Source organism: Capricornis sumatraensis, chromosome 1 (genome assembly GCF_032405125.1).
Source record: "Capricornis sumatraensis isolate serow.1 chromosome 1, serow.2, whole genome shotgun sequence".
Lineage (NCBI taxonomy): Eukaryota > Metazoa > Chordata > Mammalia > Artiodactyla > Bovidae > Capricornis > Capricornis sumatraensis.
Genome location: NC_091069.1, coordinates 98,821,956 through 98,848,101, shown reverse-complemented (window position 1 = coordinate 98,848,101; position 26,146 = coordinate 98,821,956). Strand labels below are relative to the sequence as shown.

The 26,146-nt window shown below is 45.3% G+C and overlaps 2 protein-coding genes across 2 annotated transcripts in view; one reads left to right on the top strand and one right to left on the bottom strand.

Annotated features, from left to right (window-relative positions):
- Positions 1-8,772, top strand: part of SLC9A2 (solute carrier family 9 member A2) — an 88,384-nt gene extending 79,612 nt beyond the window's left edge. Inside the window, exons 9-12 of the mRNA XM_068971477.1 lie at positions 611-707; positions 5,319-5,450; positions 7,104-7,194; positions 8,402-8,772. Of these exons, the coding sequence (XP_068827578.1) occupies positions 611-707; positions 5,319-5,450; positions 7,104-7,194; positions 8,402-8,772 (691 nt within the window). The remainder of the gene's footprint in view (positions 1-610; positions 708-5,318; positions 5,451-7,103; positions 7,195-8,401) is intronic.
- A 5,522-nt stretch (positions 8,773-14,294) lies between these two features.
- MFSD9 (major facilitator superfamily domain containing 9) lies at positions 14,295-25,481 on the bottom strand. Its single transcript, XM_068978197.1, has 5 exons — positions 25,397-25,481; positions 24,221-24,264; positions 20,705-20,834; positions 18,789-18,998; positions 14,295-17,207 (listed from the first exon to the last, which is right to left on the bottom strand). Exons 1-5 carry the CDS (start codon positions 25,464-25,466, stop codon positions 16,396-16,398), a joined length of 1,266 nt encoding a protein of 421 aa, XP_068834298.1. The 5' UTR covers positions 25,467-25,481; the 3' UTR covers positions 14,295-16,395.
- Between the last annotated feature and the right edge of the window lie 665 nt (positions 25,482-26,146).

Genomic DNA, 26,146 nt, shown 5'->3' with positions numbered 1-26,146 from the left:
ACTAAGAGGCACAGGGTTGACATATTTCGCCTCATTTGGAAACCTGCATGCCCAATAATTCAAATTTTTATTCACTTTGCAAGTGTCTGAGAATGACTGAGACAGTACCCTGAGTAATGGTAATGTGTTTATAAATAAACTGTAGCAAGTCAGTGAATTTGCAAATATGGACTCCTTGAATAAAGAGGACCAACTGTATGGACATACATAGTATAAATGGTGTCTTTGTAAATATTTCTAATGAGGTATTTTAAAAAATAGAGCCATAATAGTAAAATTCAGCTAATTAAGTTTTGTGGGAATATAACAATCTTATGCTACTTTATTTATGGAGCATTAGAAATAATAAAGTGATAGCATTGCAAGCTACTCTCGTCTTTCCTGTTTAAATAGTTGCATGAACAGGCTGAAAAAACTTGTGCATGATTAAACTTATGTGAATGATTTTGACACTGAAATAAATGTTTTAGATTTTAAACATTATTTTAAACTACTAAATAATTCCTAAGTTTTATTCATTAAGTTTCTTCTTCTCAAATGATGATAGAAAAAACATAGATGAATTTAATACTTGTTGAATAGTAAAATATTTTTTCCTAAATGTTCACAGTGACTGTCGTGAAGAAAAAGTAAGGAAGCTCACACCTGGTGAAATGGATGAAATCCGAGAAATATTGTCAAGAAATCTCTATCAGATCCGTCAGCGAGTAAGAATAATTTATTTAGCAAAATATGTCCTTGCCTTTGGAGGAGGAAATGGCAACCCGTTCCAATATTCTTGCATGGAGAATCCCATGGGCAGAGGAGCCTGCGGGGCTATAGTCCATGGGGTTGCAAAGAGTTGGACACGACTGAGTGACTGAGCACGCACATACTTGCCTTTGGTTAAAAATGTAGCTGCAGATTGGACGCTGTTCAGTTACAGGGGCTGTTGCCACCATCGTGCCAGCCTCTGCAGGTCCCACACCAGGCACTTCCTTCCCTCAGACCCCCCTGCCCCCCAGGGGCCTGTCCCGTTAGCATACAGCTCTCCTCCCAGACACCTTGGTCAAAGGCTGGAGGCTGGAATCCCAGGGAGGTAAGAGTTCTGCTACCAAAGACCTGGAGATAAAAACATGTGTTATCCAATGGTGAAGAAAGTTAATTGATTTCTCTTTAAACTTTTTGAATGAAATAGCTTTATCACTTAGAAGACTTTTCAAAATGTATTTAAGCTTCTTCATTGCTTGTAAAGTGCAACCATTTCTTCTTTTGCTATATCTTCTGAGCCACTTCTTTCAACCCATTTCCATCACAGAGCCTCATTCTCATAGTTTGCTAGTGATACAGCCAACACTTGGTGTGTGCCATTTGCCAGCCCCCATTTCTGTGTGTTGTGTGTCTTAACTCTTCATTCTCTAGCAAGTGGTGTTGCTATTGTCTCCATTTTATGGATGAAGAAACTGGGGCACAATGAGGTGACCTGGTACACCAACGCAGTGCTTGTCAGGGATCCCGGTCACTCACATCAAGGGCTTTTCTGGAGCTTCTTAGCTGACCTCACAGCCCATCCCATTCCATCTGACATCATGGCGACTCCACTCTTTTCTCGGAGAAGGCAATGGCACCCCACTCCAGTATCTTGCCTGGAAAATCCCCTGGACGGAGGAGCCTGGTGGGCTGCAGTCCATGGGGTTGCTAAGAGTAGGACATGACTGAGGGACTTCACTTTCACTTTTCACTTTCATGCATTGGAGAAGGAAATGGCAGTCCACTCCAGTGTTCTTGCCTGGAGAATCCCAGGGACGGGGGAGCCTGGTAGGCTACCGTCTATGGGGTCGCACAGAGTCGGACACGACTGAAGCGACTTAGCAGCAGCAGTAGCAGCCACTCTTTTGTAAAAGTTCTTTTTATTTATAGAAAATGTTTTTTCAGTTGTTGTTGAATTCAATATTGTTTCTGTTGTTTATGTTCTGGCTTTTGGGCCTGGAGGCATATGGGAATCTTAGTTCCTCAACCAGGGGCTGAACCTACACCCCTTGGATTGGGAAGCGAAATCTTAACCATTGGACCACCAGAGATGTCCCTTAAAAGCCCCTTTTAATAAAGCATCTTTCTATTTAAAATAAGACAAAACAGTTGTGGCTTCCAGGCTTAACTATTCTTTCAGTCTTTGGGATCTGTATTCAGGTTCCCCTTTAACCAGCCGTGTTTCCACCCACCCCTCACACACCTACCCATCAGCCACAGAGCTATGGGTCTGGATTCCTTCCTGAGACTGTGTTGCTGTCTTTCGCCTTTCCACTTGAAATGCCCCACTCCTTCCTGTCAGCTGATCCATATTCTCCTATTTTTAAGGTTTCCTCAACACCCTCTAAATTATTCCCCGGCCTGTCTTTGAATGGGCTATCACTTAGAGCTCCTACATATCATATCATTTTAGCATTTCTTTTCACAATTTCATATTATTTTGTTAGTTTTACATGCTCGACTAGATAGCAGATTCCTCAAGGCAGGAAATGAGTGTGGTTCTGTGGTACTTCTGTTTATCTCTACTAGATCTGATACATTGTTTAGTCACTATGTTGTGCCCAACTCTTTGCGACCCCATGGACTGTAGCCTGCCAGGCTGCTCTGTCCATGGGATTTCCCAGGCAAGAACACTGGAGCAGGTTGCCATTTCCTTCTCTAGGGAATATTCCCGACCCAGGAATCAAACCCTTGTCTCCTGTATTAGCAGGTGGATTCTTTACCACTGAGTCACCTGGGAAGCCCAGGTCTGATACAGTTCTGGGGATAAGACTGTTCCCAAGAAGTACGCATTAATTATATCAGAAAATGAACTTAATTACTGACTAAAGTTTATTTTAGGAAATGGAATTCTATACAGCTTATAGCTATACTTCTCCAAGCCAGGCTTCAACAGTACATGAACTGTGAACTTCCTGACATTCAAGCTGGATTTAGAAAAGGCAGAGGAACCAGAGATCAAATTGCCAACATCTGCTGGATCACTGAAAAAGCAAGAGAGTTCCAAAAAAACCATCTACTTCTGCTTTATTGACTATGCCAAAGGCTTTCACTGTGTGGATCACAACAAACTGTGGAAAATTCTTCAAGAGATGGGAATACCAGACTACCTGACCTGCCTCTTGAGAAATCTGTGTGCAGATTCAGGAAGCAATAGTTAGACCTGGACATGGAACAACAGACTGGTTCCAAATCGGGAAAGGAGTACGCCAAGGCTGTATACTGTCACCCTGCTTATTTAACTTCTATGCAGAGTACATCATGAGAAACGCTGGGCTGGATGAAGCACAAGCTGGAATCAAGATTGCTTGGAGAAATATCAATAACCTCAGATATGCAGATGACACCACCCTTATGGCAGAAAGTGAAGAAGAACTAAAGAGCTTCTTGATGAAAGTGAAAGAGGAGAGTGAAAAATTTGGCTTAAAGCTCAGCATTTAGAAATCTAAGATCATGGCATCTGGTCCCATCACTTCATGGCAAATAGATGGGGAAACAGTGGAAACAGTGGCAGACTTTATTTTTGGGGGCTCCAAAATCACTGCAGATGGTGACTGCAGCCATGACATTAAAAGATGCTTACTCCTTGGAAGAAACGTTCTGACCAACCTAGACAGCATATTAAAAAACAGAGACATTACTTTGCCAACAAAGGTCCGTATAGTCAAGGCTATGGTTTTTCCAGTAGTCATGTATGGATGTGAAAGCTGGACTATAAAGTTGAGCGCCAAAGAATTAATTATTTTGAACTGTGGTGTTGGAGAAGACTCTTGAGAGTCCCTTGGACTGCAAGCAGATCCAACCAGTCCATTCTAAAGGAAATCAGTCCTGAATATTCATTGGAAGGACTAATGCTGAAGCTGAAACTCCAGTACTTTGGCCACCTGATGTGAAGAGCTGACTCACTGGAGAAGACTCTGATGCTGAGAAAGATTGAAGGCAGGAGGAAAAGGGGACAACAGAGGATGAGATGGTTGGATGGCATCACCTACTCAGTGTACATGAGTTTGAGTAAACTCTGGGAGTTGCTGATGGACAGGGAGGCCTGGCGTGCTGTGGTCCATGGGGTTGCGAAGAGTTGGACGTGACTGAGCGACTGAACTGACTGATAGCTTATAGAACTAAAAATGTATACCCTGGACAGCCCTACTTTATAAGTTGTATGGCTTCAAATATTAGGATGTGATTATTGCTGGTGGAGACAGCCACTTTTCTCAATTTGAAAAGAAACGCTCTTAATTAGAGGGTCATAGCACCACCAAGTGGCCCAAAGTGGTTGGTTTCCTACCAGTGCTTACTATCAATAGAGAATGTATGACTTTTTTCTTCCCAGCCGCTACTGATGAGTAAATACATATAAGGTACTGCAAAGAAGTCAAAGATGCTTGATGAATTCAGTCATTTTCCGATTTATAAAGATCATACTTTTCAATGAAAAGTATTAGCTGACTTTTACTAAAACATGAGTTTTTTTTCCCCCCCATAAGTAGAGAATTTTATTTGGTTCAATCAAACACTGCTGCTGCTGCTGCTAAGTCACGTCAGTCGTGTCCGACTCTGTGTGACCGACCCCATAGACGGCAGCCCACCAGGCTCCCCTGTCCCTGGGATTTTCCAGGCAAGAACACTGGAGTGGGTTGCCATTTCCTTCTCCAATACATCAAAGTGGAAAGTGAAAGTGAAGTTGCTCAGTCGCAACCCCATGGACTGCAGCCCACCAGGCTCCTCCGTCCATGGGAGTTTCCAGGCAGGGGTACTGGAGTGGGGTGCCGTTGCCTTCTCCACAATCAAACACAGGTATTGAATATATGTGGGGCTTCCGAGGTGAGGCAGTAATAAAGAATCCACCTGCCCATGCAGGAGATATGAGGGACATGAGTGTGACGCCTGGGTTGGGAAGACCCCCTGGAGAAGGAAACGGCAAGCAGCTCCAGTAGTCTTGCCTGGACAATCCCCATGGACAGAGGAGCCTGGTGGGCTTCAGTCCAGAGGGTCACAAAGGGTTGGCAATGACTGAGCGAGTAACAACAACACATAACAACACAACCTGCAATTGCAGCCATTGTTACCCAAACTTGTTACCAAATTTGAGATTTGATAGAACATGAATTCTTTCAAAATTCATGAATATTAATAACCTTTGAATGTTAACAAAATTTGAAAGAGTGTTAACTTCTATTCCCCCACCTCTGTATGTTCATCGTTAAATATCCCTCCAAGGTGCAAAGCCAAAGAAGTGTCGTGAAGCGCTGGAACTTCCGGGCAGTGATCGGCGTTTTAGTAAAATGTCACCGGTGTCTTCATTTCAGACCTTGTCCTACAACCGACACAATCTGACGGCGGACACAAGTGAGAGGCAGGCCAAGGAGATCCTGATCCGCCGGCGGCACAGCCTCCGGGAGAGCATTCGGAAGGACAGCAGCTTGAACCGGGAGCACCGGGTAAGCGGCTTCATGCCTCTGGGAGGCGGGAGGCTCCATCAGCAGAGCCCGCAGCCGTCCCCGGGGAGCTGGTGACAGGACAGGGCTGTGGGGGGCTGGCCCACGGGAATCCTGGGAGGGAGCCCGTGGTAACACCTTTCCAGATGTTCCTGAAACACCTGTCCTGTTTCAGACGCTGTCCGGGCACTTGGAATACGCTGGTGAACAAAACTATAAAGCTCCCTTCCCAGGTGGAATTCACATTCTAGGGGGGAGAAGGCCACCAGGAACGGACTGAATAAGGAAATTGTTAGGTTAGAGGCGATACGTGCTGTGGACAAAATAAGCCAGAAAGGGCTGAGGAGGGAGGTCTGGGAAGATGGGGAAGGCTCAGGCAGTGTGCAGCATTAAACTGAATGCAGGGGTCAGACTTCATTTGGGGAGTCACCGTTGTTCTTTCCAGGGAGAGGCTGCAGCCTGAAGGTGAGCCAGTCAGCCTGAGTGGAAACTTCCAGAAGGCCCTGTGTCTGTGTCGGGAGAGTTTCAGACGCTGTGTGCTCAGCACTCCACTTGGTCCAGGACCCTGTCCTAGATAAGGAAGCGACTTTCAAAGGCTATTCTGGGCCTTCCCTGGTGGCACAGTGGCTAAGAACCCACCTGCCAATGCAGGGGACACAGGTTCGATCCCTGGCCTGGGAAGATTCCAGGTGCCACGGAGCAGCTAAGCCCGTGAGCCTCAACCACTGAGCCTGAGCGCTCTAGAGCCTGTGCTCAGGAGCAAGGGAAGCCCAGGCACTGCTGCAGAGAGCAGTCCTTGCTCTCTGCAGCGAGAGAAACCCCACAAGCAGCAACGAAGACCCAGACTAGCCAAAAGTAAATGATTGTTTAAAAAGTATATTGTGATTGAATATAGCAGGCACTGCATCTCATTGTTGATAATGATCTGTATTGCACTGTTAGAGATCAAAATGGTTATGTCTGCACAGTGTTACATTTTATGTGTGAAATGTGGCAGCATCAGTTAAAAGTTAAAGAAACTAGAGGGAAGGAAATCTAAAGAAGAGGGGATGTATGTATACATACGACTTTGTTGCACACTTTGTTGTACAGAAGAAACCAACAACAACATTGTAAAGCAACTAAACTCCAGTAGAAATTAACAGAAAACATAAGAAAACAATTTAAAGACACTAGAGGCTGTGGCATTGGAAATGCCAGCCAAGTTAGCTATAGTGATATTTTTAATTTGATCATTTTCAAGATTTATTAAAGTGAATACAACTTAAACATGCTACATTTTTCATATATCTTCCTCCTTATACATGTAGGTTCTAAGTCTTTTTTTAGTAATGCTCTTATAAGTGAATGTTTCTGTAGCTTTTCTTTAAGAAAAGCCAGAGGTTTTCATATCCTTTTCCTAAGGGTCCCAGTTTATTTCTGTTTTCCTTAATAGTACTGATTTCTGTGATATTTTAAAAGAGGCTTTCTACATTTTAAATCACATGATTATCACTTGGAACTTTATTCCCCATCCTTACAGTTCCTCACCCAGTAGTTTTGGAATCGAGAACTAAGGTTTTAATTTTTAACACCAAGATTTGCTGTAGAATTGTAAACTAATGTACAATAAATGGTGTGACACCTAAATAAGGTTTTCTACTATTTTTTTGACAGGCTTCCACTTCAACCTCCCGATATTTATCCTTACCCAAAAATACAAAGCTTCCAGAAAAGCTACAGAAGAAAAAGAATGTTTCTAATTCAGGTAATGAAGGCAGTTGGAGCAAAAAGACTTTAAACTTATTTATCAATGCTTATAAAATGGAAAACTTTTCCATGTTTTCTTCATTAAAGACAATGAGTTCGGTCATTTGCAAACATAAGAACATGGTGACCTTTATTAGTGTTGCATCCTTTTGGAATCGAGTTCGGTGCACGCTGTACATAATTTAGTTTTATCCCATAATGATTCTGCCTGACATAGCAAAAGCAACTATTGTCACCGTATGATTGGTGAACAGGTAAATAGAAAGTTGTCCATCTTCAAAGGTTTACATTTAATTCTTTAATTCTTACTATATTTCTAATTCAAATGTTCATAATTTTAATATATTTTCATAAAGGCAACCATATAATTGACTTCCAGGCCTCATTATTAAAGCTTTGACATGAAGGCTAATATCTGTTTATTTGATGGTAATCTTTATGTAGCTTTCAAGCCATACTGGTGTTTTGACCATTTTATGAAAATATAAAGGAAATAAACCTGCGCATGAGATTGTAGATCAGGACAAGAATCTGCATAATAGCAGCTAATTATTGATCTGTCTACTGTGTGCCAGACATTGAGCTGAGCAGTCCAGGACCATTTGGATGGGGCAAGTGGGCCAGCAACTGCTGCCAAATGGTCTGTTTGACATCCGGCAGGAGGCTCAGTGGTTAAAAAATCCGCCTGCCAAAGCAGGAGACTCAGAGACACAAGTTCGATCCCTGGGTTGGGAAGATCCCCTGGAAAAGGAAATGGCAACCCACTCCAGTATTCTTGCCTGGAGAATCCCATGGACAAAGGAGCCTGGCGGGCTACAGTCCATGGGGTCACAAAGAGTAGGACACAACTTAGTGCATACGCACACTCATTCATTCCTTACTAACATCTCTTGAACCTTAGTTACTTCATCTGTAAAGTGGGTGATTGTGAGGATTCCATAGGTTAATGCATTTGAAAGTGCTCAGTACAGCGGCTGGTACATCAGAAGCTCTTTAGAAATAGTAAGTGTGCACACTTGTGGACACAGACGTTCACAGAGCTTATGCACAGGCCCAGGACTCAGCTGGAGTCAGGGTGAGTCCTCTGGCCTTCCTGCATGACCCCCAGAGCCCCAGGGAGGGCCAAGCAGGTGCTGGAGCAGTTGGTTGTATCATCTTCTCCCTAAAATGCCTGCCCACGCTGTCTTTCTTTTGCTCCCTGGCAGGTGGCAACAGCAGCGACTCCGACCTGGAGGCGGGGACCACGGTGCTCAACCTGCAGCCTCGGGCCAGGCGCTTCTTGCCAGAACAGTTCTCGAAGAAAGCCCCCCAGGCCTATAAAATGGAGTGGAAGAACGAGGTGGACATGGATTCCAGGCAGGATCAACCCCGCAGCTCCCCAGCTGCCCACAGTAAAGAGGGGTGCCCCCAGACCCCGGGTGTGCTCTGCCAGCCCCTCCTCTCCAAAGGCCACTTTGGCTCCGTGCGGGGTGACCGTGTCCACGAAGGCATCCGACCCAAGCCGCCCCCCAGGCTGGTCCGAAGGGCCTCGGAACCTGGAAACCGGAAGGGTCGATTTGGGAGCGAGAAGCCTTAATGGAAATGGCCAAAGCAGACCTGGGGGGAACGGCCCCGCCCAGCTGTGGCGTGTTACCTAGCAACCAGACACAGCAACGGAATCCACTTAAACCCTCTATGCATTTAAATACTGTCCTTAGGTAGAAATCATGCCAGTGGCCAGTGATCCATGGGGCAAATGGTCACCCCAGGAAGAAGAAAGTCAAAGAAAAGTCCTCTATAGTGTCTTTGATGACTTGTTGCTGGCAATTGTGTTCTTTGCAAGCCTAAAGAGAGAGGAAAAAAAAAAAAAAAAACCACACACAAAAAACAGTTGTGCCTTTATTGAACTTGAAGGACAGAACTTGAAATTTTTAACACACCCTTGTTGGTGGTGAAAGTTTTAATATATACATATATGCCTCAGATTTTATTTATGAAAAAATATGTATATCTGTAATTAGTTTTTCAGTGAATGGCACTAAAAATACTCAGAACACCTTTCCACGGCGTCCAGGGCAGCTTCCACAGGATGGGGGCCAGGTCATCAGCTCCGGATGGTGGGGTGTTTCCTGATCACAGCATGGAGCAGAGATTCCTGAGGACGCCAACAGCCAGAACACCTGGGCGGACGAGGCCTGGCTGCCAGATTGTAGGTCCTCTGAAGTTGTGAGAGTTGGCTGGTTTTTAATGTGTTCCTCATTCTACTGTGTTTGTGGGCGATGTACAGATTCCATCTCCCCGTCGTGTTTAAATGGTACCAAGAGAAATGTGGAAGGTGTGGGTGGAACCAGCTTACACTGTATGACAGACTCAGGGCCAGCGTGGGATGGGACTTGGCCTCGTGCTGGGTGAGGGGTGACAGGACAGTGCCTGCTTGCAGCTGGCTGGCGGGTTTTGTGCAATACTTGGGGGACGGTGCAGGAGATCCCCTGTCACGCCCATCTGCGACCACCTGCTTTAGGATTTTTCTGTAGAACATTCTAGAACTTTGAATCCAGGACAGAGGCTCCAAGCAGACAAGGATAAAGGTTGACATAAATGATATTCCGACCCTTAACAAACTGGTGGGGATTTGGGTTTTGAATTTCACACAGGACGCACTTTGGAGAATGTGGGAGTTCTATTTTTTTTTTTTTTTTTGCACTAGTCTAATTTGTTACCTCTCCCCTGTCAAGAAAGGAGTAGCTCAAATTCTTCATATAAAAGTGAATTCTACTCGTCTGAGTACTTTTTAAAAGTACAGCAGAAAGACTAGAAATGGAACATAACCATTACAGATTCATATTGGAATCGCTCAGACTGTAGATTTTATTGGCCTGTCATTTTCCCCTGAAAAACCTTTCTATAAAAAGTTGACTTGAACAAGACTTGAAATTTCTGGGGTTTAGATATGAAATGAAGCCACTCTCGATAGATTCACATTGGAGAGACATTTGCTGTGTCTCGCTCTTGGAGACATAGCAAAGGATACAAGTGACCACATATAATTGCTGGAAAAACAAGGATAAATTAAACGAAAAGATCCGGTACTTAGAAATTCTCAGGCTTAGCTTTCTTCTACCCTCACTGACGCGGAGAAGTAAATCTTCTACCCTTTTTTCTCATGTTCTAAAATCTTGAGTACTGCTGGATTGTTAAGCATGAGGCAGAGGGAAGGGTTAAACACACAAGGTACAAGTGTAAAAAGAGCATGCTTTCTTCCCCAAACTCTCCCAGGTTGATTGGTGGAAAGCAATGTAGACACAATTTGAAGACTACAAGCTTAGGACTCTGTGCCAAAATTCTTAATTTTAAATGGAAATATTTATATAAAAAGTATATATTTCATCTGCTGGAAATAAATTAAAGCTGAATTTTAATGAAGAATCTTTATTATAGGATTATGATTCATCAAGAGATGTGATATATATTTTTGAGAATTTGAAGAGTTACAGTTTATGAAATCTGAAATGGAAAGTTGAAATGTAAAATAATAACCTTAAAATAAATGTCCTGATTTTTCCTGGTGTCCAAGATTAATAAATATCACAAGGAGTCTAATGTTCTGGAACTAAAGGAGAAAACCTAAAAATGTTTATTAGATACTTCTTGTTAAGCACATAGACCAAATTCAGCTTTCATTAATTAAAAGTCAGATTAAAAACAAACTCTGGTATTGTGTCAATTTCTAAAAAAATGAACACGTGTCATTTTATCTATGATTAGTATCATTTTTCCTTATTTGTGGAATGGTAAAATTAATGAAAAATAAATTTGACTTTATTTAACTTTTCTCTATACTTTTTTATGTAATTAAATTCTAGACATTATGGGAACATGTATGGAGCTGAAACCCTTTAAATATCCTAACAATCTAAATTTCTGTGGTACAGAAATATCCCTACCCTTATGAATAATTCCCATTTCAAATAGCACTTGATACAATCAAGTTCCAATGTGACTGTGGAATTTTGCTGTGTCTTTGGTGTTTGCTGTAACAAATTTGAACTATTTATAAATGCAGAGTCAGGGCTTATTTTTTTCTTTCCTTTTTTTTTTTCAGGTTTGGGAACATTTTTAACTTGCTTTATTTTTATTTTATTAATTATTATATCTATATATTGTTTATAGATAAAATATTATTTATATATTAATTTTTAACTAATTTAATTTATATTTTGACTGCACCACACAGCATGTGAGATCTTAGTTCCCTGATTAGGGATGGAACCCATGGCCTCTGCATTGGAAGCTCCAAGTCTTAACCACAGGAGCACCCAGCTGATTACTTTATGTATTATGCTAAGACTGGCTGTTGGGAGCTGAGAGCAGTTATGTCAGTTAGCAGACAGTTAGAAGTGAGTCCCAAAGTTTGGCACTTCTTAAAAGCATGCGTTTGCTGTATATGCCTCAAACATCTGGAATGAAATTCCCCTGGGCTCTTGCTAAGCTTTGTAGTGGGGGTGTACCATTTTACCTGGGTGGGAGGAGAATGTCTGTTTATATAAAAAGAGAAAAGCATGGTTATTACACGTTCAGCATGTTTTGCATTTGTTACCTCACACAAATCACGCTTATGTTAACACTGGCATTTCACAAGCGCGTGTGAGAACTGTAGTATTTTATTAGCTCCTTGTGCATACTTGACTCTTTCAAGAGTGATAGAGGGTTTCTTTGTCCAGTTGAAGTAGCTGTGATATTATCGCTTGAGGCCTGAACACTGAAGATTGATTTCTTTCCTCAACCTGAACAAGTCAGGCTCATGAGTGGTATTCTGGGGTTTTCTGTTTTTGTTTTCCCCACTTTTAGAGCAAAATGTGTAGCTTGCTGGTACTTTATTTTTTAAATTATTTTTTCAAGTCATCTTTAAAGCAATTTTTTTTATTTTTTAATTTTTGTGGCCGTAACTGGCAATGTGAATTCCAATCTCTGAATATCCAGAATAAATATGGATAAATGGGCTTCCCAGGTGTCTCAGTGGTAAAGAATCTGCCTGAAAACGCATGAGACTCAGGAGACCTGGGTTCAATCCCTGGGTTGGGAAGATCCCCTGGAGGAGGGCATGGCAACCCAGTCCAGTATTCTTGCCTGGAGAATCCCATAGACAGAGAACTGTGGTAGGCTACAGTCCATAGGGTCACACAGAGTTGGACACAACTAAGCGACTGAACAACAATCAAATACAAATCATTTTTCTAACAAGATCTTTACAGTCCACTTTTATACTGTTCATTAGTAATAATTAACAATCTTTAATGTTCATAATTATCTTTTTCCCTTGAGGAACAACACAAAACTATTTGAGAGGATCCACTTTCAAAATAAGAATCAGCACACTTAAAACAGATCTAAAGTAAAAATAATGCTTTAAAGTAAGCTGGGCTTCCCTGATAGCTCACCTGGTAAAGAATCCACCTGCAATGTGGAAGACCTGGGTTTGATCCCTGGGTTGGGAAGATCCCATGGAGAAGGGAACGGCTACCCACTCTAGTACTGTGGCCTGGAGAATTCCATGGACTGTGTAGTCCATGGGGTTGTAAAGAGTTGGACATGACTGAGCGACTTTCACTTTCACTTTTAAGTAAGTTAGTATTTTTATATCAAATTAGAAATAAATTCTACTGTGATGACCTGAAAACAACTGGCTCACCATCAGTGTAGAATAAATTTCAGACTATGATATGGTTTACAAGCCAAGGGCCTGTTGTTTTTACTATCAAGATGTATTTTAGAATGTTGTTTAGTCATTAAATCGTGTCTGACTGTTTTGGGACCCCATGGGCTGTAGCCTGCCAGGCTCCTCTGTCCATGGGATTCTCCAGACAAGAATACTGGAGTGGGTTGCCATTTCCTCCTCCAGGAGATCTTCCTGAGCCAGGGATTGAACCTGGGTCTCCCTCAGCTCCTGCACTGCAGGCAGATTCTTTACCACTGCACCACCTGGGAAGGCCAGGCTGGCTTTTACTGTGGATTCCAAATGGAAGGCTCTTCCCTTCCAGATGCCTAAAATTTCCCCAAGTGGGTTGCTTCTCACCCCGACAGATTGCTCCATACCTACACGTGTCCTCAGAAAAAGACGCCTTCTCAGTGTTCTGAATGTTCCATAAATGTTCCCTGCCAGGTAACACAGGAAGGGCACAACGTACTGGACACTTGGGAGGAGCCTCTCAAAGGTGGCAGAGCTCTGCCAGATCAGACACCTGGGCGGCACCGCAGCTCCTCCCAGGTCTCCCTGAAGCCTCTGGGAGAGGCTCCTCTCCCCCCCTCTCCCCCGGCTGCTCAGCCCAGACTACTCCTTCCAGCCTCCAGCTGGTCCTCCTCCCTGCAGGCAGAGGGGGCTTCCTGGAATGTGAAGGCCCCTGGAACACCATCCAGCATGAATGCTTAGGGCTCCCAGTCATGTTAGCACACAAGGTTACCCTGAGCCTGGCGGGTAAGCCCTTGGTGATTTAACCCCACGCTGCTCAGCTCTGGGTGTACGCTGAGCACCTGGGGCTGCCCTGAGGTGCAGGGCAGGCTCTGGGCATCAGGCAACTCGAACATGGAGCCAAGGCAAAGGAGCCCCTCACTCCAGCCCCTGCTTCCGTGCTCCAGGTATAACCCTCCACACCTCAGGATCCAGGAGGGCACAGGTCCCCGGGTGTGGAGCCGGGTACATGTCTCTGCTAGCCAGGCACACTCCGCTCCCTCCCTGCTCATCTCTCTGAACACATGAACAGGTGGACATGTGCATAGGCGCACCTTTCTCTTTGGAAAAGGCCAAGTCTTTCGGATGCCAAAGCCCCAGGCTGTTTCAGAGAATGTACCAGCTCTGCTAACACAGTGCTGGACAGGGGGCCATTTCCTTTACAAACTACTTGGGCACATTCAATATCTCTGAAGTGAGATTTCATCATAACAGTTAATTTAAGTTGAACCAGATATAAACTTCAGATATTTTTGACATAAAAACTGCAATTTCATGTGGCTTGACCTAACGCATTGCAAAAGATGACAGAAGATACTCAAAATTAAAAAAAAACAAACAAAACACAAACTTTGAGCAGATTTAATTTCCCTGAGGCCGTATTATAAACAGCGTCCATCAGACTGGTGGTGGTTTTCACACTTCACTGTGCAAACAAAGCAGCTGGGTGTCTTGTGCACATGACTTCTGCAGCTGTGGGGTGGGCCAGTGTCTGCATGTCCGAGGAGCTCCAGGGACGGGACGTGGCTGGTCCCCGGGCCACACTTCGAGTAGCAGCATGTTAGACCATCTAATATAAATATCTGAAGAATTCACGCGAACCAAACACTAAAATTTGTAGTAGTAGAGAATACCAAGTGTGCTTCTGCTCTCCACACTGAGATCAATTTTTAGGGTTCTCAGTATTTCTGTCTCTAGTTCGTTATAAAACCTCATTAAGTGTACAGGCTTTAACTTCAAAACTTAAGTGCTACAGTTTAAAAAAAAATAAACACATGGCTAGATTTAAGAGCTTCTCAGAAACCTATTTCTGAGAGTGAAGAAAAGACAGTCTTTGGAGAAATTCTTTTGAAATTCTCCTTCATTGCATAAACCCTTGATTATACAGTGTTCTTTTGAGTCTAATCTCTGTGACAACTTGGTACACTCACTCAGAGCGAGGCCATTCTATATCATGTTTTGGTTTCCTCAAAAGCACTTGTACAAAAGTCACACTGAATTAGAAGCTAACATTTTTCTTGTAGCTAAACAGGAACAAGGACAATCTTCAAACCTGCAGTTAATTCTTCACCATAAATATTTTAGTTTACCCAACACACGTCTGCAGCAGCAGAACAATTGTTTTCCGCTCTGCAAGTATTAAAGTCATAACAGATTCATGTATTAAAGCATCATTTATAATTACACACATTAGGTGGAAGACTGGAATCCAACCCTAGCAGACTGATTAAAAGGACCCAAAGGAACGTGAGCTCTGGGGATCTGTGTGGACAGGGGGCCCCTAAACCGTTTGTACCAGTAACTGATGTCACCTTGGAGAGTCAGTGAGTGCCTGCAGCCTCCCGGGCCATCTGTTCTCACCCTGCTTCCGAGGCCCCTGGAGGTACCCAGAACGTTTCCCTGTAGGTCAACACAGCGCTTCTGTTCTCAGGAGTGATGTCAACATCAAAGTGAGGAAATGATTTTCAACAAAGACGCTGTAGCACCTATGACAGGGCCTGATGCCAGTCTCTCTCTTATCCTGAAGACGACGTTCATCTGAAAAGCATTTGATTTGGTTTCTCCACCAGGTTCTTTCCCCTCTTCCAGGAGCAGACAGGTCATCACGCCCGGTCTCTGGGAGATGTGGCTGCAGGCAGGCTTGGGCCTCTGCAGTGTGGGGGCCTCAGGGACCCTGGGCACAGGGGAAGGACCCCTAGGACTGAGTTCCCCTGGTATACAGTGTGATGCTGAGAGCTGGGGGAAGCGGAACCCACAATGTGTGATCGCATGATTTTAACAGACAACCCAAACGTGTTAGCTATTAATAACAACCGAGTCTCTGACTTTACTTTAATCCAAACCAGCAGGTCTCGGAATGAGCCTTTCTCTACCTCCAGGAGAAACTGGAAACAGGACTCACTAAACACCCCAGATTCCAGGGCCTCGCCTGGGTCCACGGGCTCAGATGGGCATCTCTGGTCTTGAGCCAGCTCCCCGGGTGGAATGCTGTGAGGCCCTGAAGAGGGGACAGACTGGTTTCAGCACAGCAGCTTCTCTGATCTCTGGCATTTTGGTGGCAGAAAAGCCTCCTTGGAGCTCATCGAATTTCGCCTGATATTGCATCCAGCTGACCAGCACTTCATTCATGTTTCCTTATTTCTGTTCAGCAGGGACATTCCTGCAGTCTCTCCCCTCCTGGCACGTGTCCTGCTCTGTGAGCCCACCACCATTTCCCCTTGAAAACCCCAGGCTCACTGGCCAGATGAAGAGCAGACTCTTAGGGGAATGCTGACTACCTTCCCCTCCTGCCAAATTCAGCTCCCGTCTTCATGTGTCTACGTACTGCTTTGATTCTACCCGTCCCACAAGCCTGATGGGACGGCCACCACCAGAGCTTCTTTTTGCAGAGAAGTCACTTCTCTTTACCATCGGTCCTTTCCATAGCACCCATCCTGGGGCCTCTGTCCACACCCACACACCTCTGGTTTTGTCTCTTCCTGCTGCTAAATCCACCTACTCGCTTTTTAATTCCTCACCCCCTTGGCCACCAGAGTGAGGTCTGTTTCGTGACATGATGACAACAGCCACAAAGCCTAAGGCCGCCCCCAGGCCGGGAGGGCCACAGGGGCTTACCTCCTGGGCCACCCCCGAGAGGATGGGGGCAAGGACCCTGCCCACGGCTGTCACTGACTGCCCCATGCCCAGGAGGCTGCCGCCAGCCCGCACCCCGCCCACGGTCAGCTGGAGGTCAGTGATGCAGGTCCTGCCAATGGCGGTGGAAAAGGACAGGAGCACAGAGGAGACGACCGCGACGTCCAGGCTGCGTGCCGAGGCGAAGAGCAGCAGCAGCGTAGACGTGAGCACGCTGGAGTGCAGCAGGAGCCGGTAAGACTGGTGGCCGTAGAGCCGCAGGAGGGGCCCCAGGGTGAAGCCGGCCAGGACGCCCAGGGCGCTGCTGCAGCTGGTGAGATAGCCAGCTGCCCTGGGCCCCATGCCGAAGCGCTCCTCCAGGGCCAGGACGAAGTTACTGTAGTAGAGCATGACAGCCACAGCCATCAGCAGGCGCACCACGAACACGACCCACAGGGCGGAGAGCACCAGGCTCCTCAGGCCCCAGAGGGTGGCCAGCACCTCCGCCCAGGGCAGTCTGGCCGGCCCCTTGCTCACTGGGGTCCCCTGGGGGCTGGCTGGGGTCGCTTGGGCACTGGCCGCCCTCTGCACGGCAGAGTCTGTCTTTTCCCAAAGCGCCTGGTTCCTACCCCGTGGCAAGTCATCCTCTGGACCACTGAGTTTTACTTCACTCCATGGAAACAGCCAAACGAGACCTGTCAACACGGCACGAGATCTGTTAGAGCCGCAGAGAATCCATGCAGGGCCTCCTCGGGGGGAGCGACTACTCTGTTTTCCTGTATTAGTCCACTTACTAGGTGGATTTTTGAAACCTGTTTTTAACCATTCCCACAGCTACTTAGACTCCATTTTGATATCAGAATTCTGCTATTCACCTTAAGAAAGAAAATCAACTCTGAATATTCATTGGAAGGACTGATGCTAAAGCTGAAGTTCCAACACTTTGGCCACCTGACGCGAATAACTGACTCACTGGAAAAGATCCTGATGCAGACAGAAGGCAGGAGGAGAAGGGGACACAGGATGAGATGGTTGGAAGGCATCACCAACTCGATGGATATGACTTTGAATAAGCTCTGGGAGTTGGTGATGGACAGGGAAGCCTGGAGTGCTGCGGTCCATGGGGTCACAAAGAGTTGGACACGACTGAGCCAATGACCCTTTCTTTCACACTGAAACCTGCCCTTCTTGGACATCTTTCTGAATTCATCCCCATGGTTTTCAGCCCTTCATCACTTAAGCGCCACATGGACAAGTGCTGCTCAGGCCCGCCTGGGGCTGTTCTCACCAACAACGATGATGCCAGTGGTTCCTCGAAACACAGCGTAGGTGGGCTGGGAGCTGAGGGACAACTGATTCATGCAGAAAACTAACCACAGAGAACGTGGGCCTGTGAGGGCTTTTCATCTGTCCTCATCCTTGACAAAGGGCCTTGGACGTTTCACAGAATCTTGATACAAGTGCAAAAGGACTGTTGTTGATGAACCAAGAGGAAGAGTATAATTTAAATGATGATAAAACGATTACAATCACAGCAACTAATGTTGCCCGAATGCCCCATCCTTGTGGACTTTATTTTCTAACTGTGTACGTACTAGGGGAACAGGACATAAGAAAATAAATTGCTGATTTCAGAAGTGCTACCAAAAAATTGAGTTATTTTAGACAAGGATCAGGGACGGCCAGTCTAAGGAAGCAAACATCTGAATATTGAACGATCAGCCAAGAAACAGTCAGTATAGATATGTGAAAAGAATACGGTAGGTGGAGGAAAGACGGGATTAGGGTCCTCCTGTGAGAAGAAGCCAACATTTGTGGGGGAGGCAGAGGGTGGCCGGCCCACACCAAGTGGGCGTGAGACGGACAGACAGACCCACAGGCACACACATGACGGGAGCCACTGAGCGGCCCCCAGCAGGGCCGATGTGACCTGACTGTCCTCTGTGAGTAATGAGTCTGTCTATCCTAAGAAAGGGCTACCCTGATGGCTTACTAGGTAAAGAATCTGCCTGCAATGCAGGAGACACAGGAGATGCGGGTTCGATTCCTGGGTCAGGAAGATCCCCTGGAGAAAGAAATGGCAACCCACTCAATATTCTTGCCTGGGAAATTTCATGGACAGAGGAGCCTGGTCCATGGAGTTGCAAAGAGTTGGATAACACTGAGCACGAACACAATACATTCTAAGGAAAACACTGTAATGAGAGAAAGTGGATAATACTGGTGGGGATAATCACATCAAGCAGACCACCTCCTCATGATTCATGCCAACTTACCAGCGTTGAGAATGAAGACAGAAGAACAGATGAAGGCCGTGAGATAAAACCCACCATCCAGCTCAGCCAGATACCCGCCGACCACTGGGCCCAAGATGAAGCCCATGTTGGACGCCGTGTTGAACTGTCCCAGCACCACCGGCCGTTCCTCCTCTGTGACCAGGTCAGCTAGCAGGGCCCTTGAGATGGAGAGTGTGTGCTTAAAGATACCTGCGAGGTGACAAGAAACGCATCTGTGCATTTTCCAACCAAAAGCATCTCTCTTGGGATCCTGAGCTTCATCTCCGTCCCTGATGGAGTTCTGATCTCAATTTTCTGTGACCCTCTATGGGAGCGGTCTTCACCCTCCAGGATCTAATGCCTAATGGTCTGAGGTGGAGCTGATGTAATAACAATAAAGTGCATTAGAAATGTGATGTGTTTAAATCACCCCGAAATCATCTTATCCCTCTAATGGAAAAGCTACCTTCCATGAAACCTGTCCCTGATGTCAGAAAGGTTGGGGACCTCTGTTTTAAGGCCTGCAGGTCCCATCCCACTGTGGCTGGACTCATGGCCCAGCCCCAGACCCGAGTGGACCACCTGTATCTAAACCAAGCCCCTGGAGCCCTCAGCTTGTCCACCCCCCATCAGGACATTCCAGGGTCTCCAGCCATGTCTGCAGTCCAAGTGCAGTTCACGGTGGTTTCTATGCAAAGACTGACCACTCTTTATTTGCTCCGTAAATAAATAATTCCCACATGCCTTCTGCAAGCCCAGCACTCACTGTGACCCTGAGGATAATGCAAAGAACAGAGAGCAAGAAACTGAAATAAAACACACACTCATCCTTGTTCTCACAGAGCCTACATATCATTTTACACACACACAGACACGGGAGGGTAATAAGTGCTATAAAGACAAACAGAGCAGGGGTATGAAAGACTGAGCGTGACCAGAAGTATAAAAACACCACGACATGGTCATCTAACCAATGCCAACTTTCTACCAGAAGCAGCTTGGGAGTTTGTTGCCAAACTGCAACTGCCTTAATGAGAGATGACAATGTACATAACAACTTTACATCCCTCAAGCTTGTGCTGATATAACGGACGTGTGTGTGTCACCGTCTGCTGAACACCCACACACACTCACACGTGGATGGATGCTAAAGCCACAGGCCGTCCACTGTCCTGACCAACATATGGAGGGCCTGACTGCTGCTGCTGTTCTCAATTTGAGGTCAGGAAGCCCAATTTCAAAACTATAAGCTCGCCAAGGGAGAGAACAGCAACTGTGGTGCTGGCCGAAGACATGTAGGGAATTCCTACTGACAGGATGCAGAGAGAGGTGGATTGCAGCAGTCAGGTCCTATGACTGAGGCGTGGGTGTTCACGCGGAGGGGTGAGGAGGACTCCAGGCTCTGTGAGGGCAAGGTCTGTAATCCTGGAGCAGTCAGAAGAGCCTGGCGGTGCCGAGTGCTTGATTGACAGCAGCTGCCGGTGTTAACAGTCCTAACTGCTATCATCATGATAGGCTCTGCACATAAACTCTAACCAGGGACTTCCCTGATGGTCCAGTGGTTAAGAATCCGCCTTGCAGTGCAAACGAGATGGGTTCGATCACTGGTCTGGGAAGACCCCACATGCTGCAGGGCAGTGAAGCCCTACAGCCACAGCTGCTGAAGTCCACGCGCTCTAAGAGTCCATGCTCTGCCACAAGGGAAGAGAAACCTGCACACCCCAGCCAGAGAAGAGCCCCCACTCTGCAACGAGAGCGAGCCCGTGCAGACAAAAAAGATGCTGTGTAGCTAAAAATGAATAAATATTAAAAAATAAAGTCTGATCAAAGAGGCACTGCTAGGCAGGGACAGGCTCTCTCGATGCAGACGCAGAAGCTGACTGTTCTGGATGGACACCCATGGGGCGAGAACTCACCCGCAGGGACTCTAGCCAGGGTGAACAGGAACACGTTGGTAGACGCTCCAAGCAGAAGGTAACCCAGGGCGCTGAACAGGATGCACACCAGTAGGGAAGACCGTCTTCCGACGATGTCGCTCCAGCAGCCCTGAGGAAGCAGGGGACAGGGGAAAGCCTCTGACTCCTCCTAAAACAACCTGGCTGGCCCAGAAACACCCCAACACGTGACCCCGTGGAAATCACGGGGGAATCGGGTTTAAGATCCATAGATCAATTCTGTTACGCCCCTTGCCACGTAAGTTATGTTCTCTGGCCTTTCCCATGTGGAATGGGAAAATACAATACAGTTTTGTTTTTTCAACAGCCTAAGATACCAAAGGAAGCATCTATGATGACCTAATAGCAAAGAATGGCTGTGGAGATGGTGAAGGATAATTTCTAAAGCCTCGTTTTGTCTTCATTCTCAATACTTCATGCAACTTAACTTCTTAGCAACTATATTCATGGTTTAGAAGTTTAGAAAACACTGAAAAACAAAATGAATATAAAACCTCGTAATCCTGAATCTACATTTTTTTTTAATAGGCCCTTGAGACCTGATCATTTCTTCCCTTTATACTTTTTTAGAAAACATTTATGCATATACTTTTGGCTGTGCCGGGTCTTCGTCGCTGCATGGGCTTTCCTCTAGGTGCAGAGAGCAGGGGCTACTCTCCCGCTGTGGTGTACGGGTTTCATACTGCGGTATCATCTCTTGCTGCGGAGCACAGGCTCAAGGGTATGGGCTTCAGCAGCTGCAGTACAAGGCTCACGATCTGTGGCTCACAGCTTCCAGAGCACAGGCTCCACAGTTGGGGTGCACGGGCTTAGCTGCTCTGCGGCACGTGGGATCTTCCCAGACCAGGGCTTGAACCTGTGTCTCCTGCACTGGCTGGTGGATTCTTCACCACTGAGCCACCAGGGAAGCCCCCTATGTTTTTAACAAAATGACCATCCTATACATTCCGTTTTGGAACACACTTTTCCACTTAACAGTATATCTTGAACATCATTTCATGTTGTGAAACAGTTGCTTTTATCTTTCCTCACTTGTCAACGGATTTTTAGAAACTCCCCCCTCTTTCAATGTGGGAGAGGTCACTGGCCTCCCGTGTTCATAGGGCAGGATGTAATCTGGCAGTTAACACCCTGGGCCAGGCTGTCCGGGTGCAGCTCCGAACTCGTCATTTCACATACGGCCCAAGCATCAGTCAATCTAATTACACACATAGGCATATCTCTGAGGTCAGTTTCTCTACCATAAAGTCGGAGTAATCATATCTGCCTCAGCCACTCCTCTTCCCCATCGACACTTGCTACATGCTTTGAGTTAAAATGAATCATTAAAAACCCACAACTCCCAGCCTGGTGGTTGAGACTGGTTATACGAAGATTAAATCTAATAATGTGCTGAGAGTAGAGCCTGACGTATCACAGATAAAAAATGGTGGTCATTTTTATTAAAATACACATATGGGAAAAAAAAAATTAAACCTCACGATTTAGCAAACCTTTTCTTCAAAAGTATTTATTTATAAAATTAAAATGTTTTTATAAAACTTTTAATTAAAATATGTACTTACAAAAGCAGTGGTTAAAGAGGACCCTTTAAGTAGGTCCTCCTTTAACTGAAGGATGTCTAAGGAAGGGTCTCGTTAAATTACAGCTGAGAGCTATGAAATGTGCTTTGTAAGTACTACTATCATATAGCAAAGGACCAATATGAAAAACAGGGTTGGGCTGTGCCTGGCAATAAAAACTCATAAAGCGCTGCTGCGTTCCAGGTTCTCTGATAAAGGCTGCTGATAAACATACGTAAACAAATCAAGCCCGGTCTAGATTCTCAGGGAGGGCAGAGTCCAGTAGGAGAAAGGCACTTGGGTATTTAAAACACACTGCGATTTAACTGGTCTAGTATATACATGTGTGTGAATGCTCAGTTGTGTACAATTCTTTGCGACCCCATGGACTGTAGCCCGCCAGGCTCCTCTGTCCATGGGATTCTCCAGGCAAGAATACTGGAGTGGGTTGCCATGTCCTCCTCCAAAGGATCTTCCCGACCCAGGAATCAAAACTCCTACATCGGCAGGCGGATTCTTTACCACTGAACCACCTGGGAAGCCAATATACACACACATATAAAGTATTTTGGTATGGAGTTCCCAAAGACAACAGAAAAGATATTTACTAAGATGTATCCCAGACGGTTCTCTCATGAGAAAGAATATGAAATATGACGTGCTGCTCTACAAGTAAATACATTGGTTTCCTATACAGTTTGATATTTGGTATCTATTTACTAGATCATTAAGGCAGTGGCAGCTGGCATGGAGAGAAAAAAGCACTTAAGAGTTTAGATACTGAGATTAGGTAACCTTGTCAAATTACTTTAACTTTTTAAGTTTTAATTTCCTCCTCAATAAAAGGCAGACTACTAACTACTTTCCTGGGTCATTTTAATGATTAAATGAGAATATGACTATTACTGCTATGCCAATTTAAAGCATGAAACACTGTAACAAAGATAAATCAGGGAGTAGCTGTTTAGTTATCTGAGAATCTGTAATGGAATCTCACCAGATTGCCCTTTGATGTTAAAATATATTTCACACATGAGCCACTCTTGGGAAGCACAGTGCTGTACACCTGGTGCTCACTCGAGGTGAGACCAGTTATTTAGACCAAGTCCCTGCCTTTTCTGTTTGAACAGCATGAACCTCCAGAGGCTGAGACCCCAGGATCAGTGTTACATAGAGGGCAGACAGAATCAGTGAAGGATTCTGAATCTCAAGCCATTGCACGGTCATAAGCAGGAGTGGTAGGGACTGCCTTGGAGGCCCAGTGGTTAAGACTCCGGGCTTCCAACATAGGGGGCACCAGTTTGATCTCTGGTCGGGAAACTAGGATCCCACACGCCCAAACAGCATGGCCAATAATAAAAGAAGAAGTGGGTGGGGTTGGCGAGATCAGCTGTGGATCTTTCTACTTTCTGTGGTCAATGTCCAACCCATCACTGCCAGTGGCTCCTTTGTCCATACACTTAAGTTTTATAACTGATAAGCCATGTCATTCAAAAGGCACAACTTCACCTAGAATCCTAGGATCTGAATGGATTTGATGACTGTCAGTTACTTGAAACAAATGAAACTGGTCATAATGTCTGTCTGTATCCTCTTCTCCTAGTAAAAAGGAATCCTGGGAAGAACATGTTATGATTTAAAAAGCAGGCACTCACTCTGACTCAACCAGGTCCTTTTAGATCCAGCCATCCAACCCCTTTAGGCCTATGTCTTCTCAGAGATTGACTAAGGGAGAGAGATGACCAACGCATCTTTCTTGGCCTAAGGACACTTAGGTCCTCGCCATCCACACACTTCCTTTTGGGAAAACCTCAAGCCGTGATTTTTCTACAGCACGGTGGATGGCCCTCAGAGGCATGGGGGCTTTTGGGCATGGGGGCTTTTGGGATGTGCTGCCAGACGGAAGAGAACTTACCACTAATGTGCTGGAAAAGAGTTGCAAAATGCCATAGGAGGAGCCTGCAAAAAATAAGTAACACCTGTTAAATAAGCTAGATTTGTCAAGAAGGTGGATAAAGTTAATAGAAAACATTAGGAGAAAATGACCATTTAAAAAAGGAAATGACCCCATACTTTTTTCAGATGGAAGAGTCAGGTCATACAGCGTTTAGTACAGGTCTTCAGAGTAAAAGTGAGGCAAAGCAGAAAAGAGACTGAAGGCTGACGTCACCCTTAGGGATCTTGAGACAGTGCTTCTTACCCTGCATGAGGCATGTACGCACGAGTAGAAATCTGAATCCCACAAAGTCTCGACCAAGTCTTAAAATGTTAACATTACCTCCTATGTCTCTAACATTTCAGTTTTATAAAATGCTTGCTTTGTAAAGAACTTAGAAAGTTTTATGGAGCACTTTCAGCTCCATCCTATCACAGAATGCATTCCTTCTGCTCTTCAAAGACCCCTTCCCTCTGCTGGCGGGCCAGTATAACCCAACATAAACTTTTCCAGGGAAATACAAGCCATAGCCTGGCTCAGGAGTTTCCAAATATTATGTACAAAACTCCTCCAACACATCTGCTCTTCTCATTTGTGAATGATCAAAGGCTGTGAGTTTTTATCAATTTCTCATTAATTAGCAGAATCCTACCCTCACTGTTCCCTGGGTAAATCGACAACTTCTAAATGGAGATACTATGCTGCACAGAGAGAGAAGCCCTCTAAGGTCTTCTGGTGGTGGTGAAGGAAGCCAGTAAGCAATCTGTTCTTCGTGGTGTGATTTCTGTAGATCATGTCTCTCTGGTCTCCCATTAGGTTACAGATCCCTGCCAGCAGGCGTCAATACCTAACTCTTATTAACAGGCATGACCAGAGCCCCTGGAGAGACTTAGTAAGTTACCTGTGATGGCATTGGTGGGGCAGGGCATGGGGGTGAACTGTACCAGGAAACCTCTCTGAATATACGTAGTCCAGGAAAAGATGAATCACATTTGCTCCAGGACAGACTTTGAAATATTCTGAAAATTCATCTTATACTCTTTTCATTTTACCTTTGGATATCACTTAGCTAAAAGACTGATTTGTTTCCAGGGAACTCAGTTTAGGGGGCTTAAAATTCAGTGCTCTGAAAAGCTGCAGGATTAACCTACTCACCTACTATCCCAGCAACCGTTGGACTTGCTCCAAGAGACTTGACATGAACGCTCAGTAAAGGGACGACCATGCTCACACCAAACAAATCCTAAACAACAAATTGCTGCTTAATGCAAATTGGAAACAGAGGCCTGGGTATTTTTAAAGTGGAATCCTGATTCTAAACTGATTTTTTTTAAGGACAATATCTAAATTTTTGAGCAAACAAGAACTCATAATTTCATTCTACAGTAAGATACACTCATCTGGTTAAAGGTATGGAGAAATCCATATACAGTGTGTTACAACCATTGCCATGACTCTCCAGTCTGGTGCCTGACTGAGGTTAGGGTGCTGAGCTTTACTGAGCCAGGAGAGAAGCAGGAAGACATTCTCCTGCCCCAACCTCAATGCAAGGTGCTCAACAGTCTGTAAAGTTTAATGCATGCTTCTTAGCACAGTTGTATCTGACTCTTTGCGGCCCCAAGGAGCATAACCCTACAACATCCTTTGTCCATGGAATTTTTCAGGCAAAAACGCTGGAATGGGCTGCCATTTCCTTCTCCAAGGGATCTTCCCCACCCAGGGATTAAACTCTAGCCTTTCAGGAATCCAAGGGGCATCTCTGGTGTCTCCTGCATAGGCAAGTGGATTGTTTACCACTAGCGCCACCTGGAAAGCTCTGAAAGTGAAAGTGAAGTCACTCAGTGTGTCTGACTCTTTGCGACCCCATGGACTGTAGCCTACCAGGCTCCTCTGTCCATGGGATTT

Bases quoted from the DNA above. Each gene is read 5' to 3' on its own strand.
- MFSD9 (XM_068978197.1), bottom strand. From the start codon at position 25,466: ATGGTCGTCCCTTTACTGAGCGTTCATGTCAAGTCTCTTGGAGCAAGT. The intron at 24,265-25,396 runs GTGAGTAGGTTA...TATTTTTTGCAG, and splicing joins AACGGTTGCTGGGATAGTAG to GCTCCTCCTATGGCATTTTG. The intron at 18,999-20,704 runs GTGAGTTCTCGC...GTCACCTCGCAG, and splicing joins CCTGGCTAGAGTCCCTGCGG to GTATCTTTAAGCACACACTC.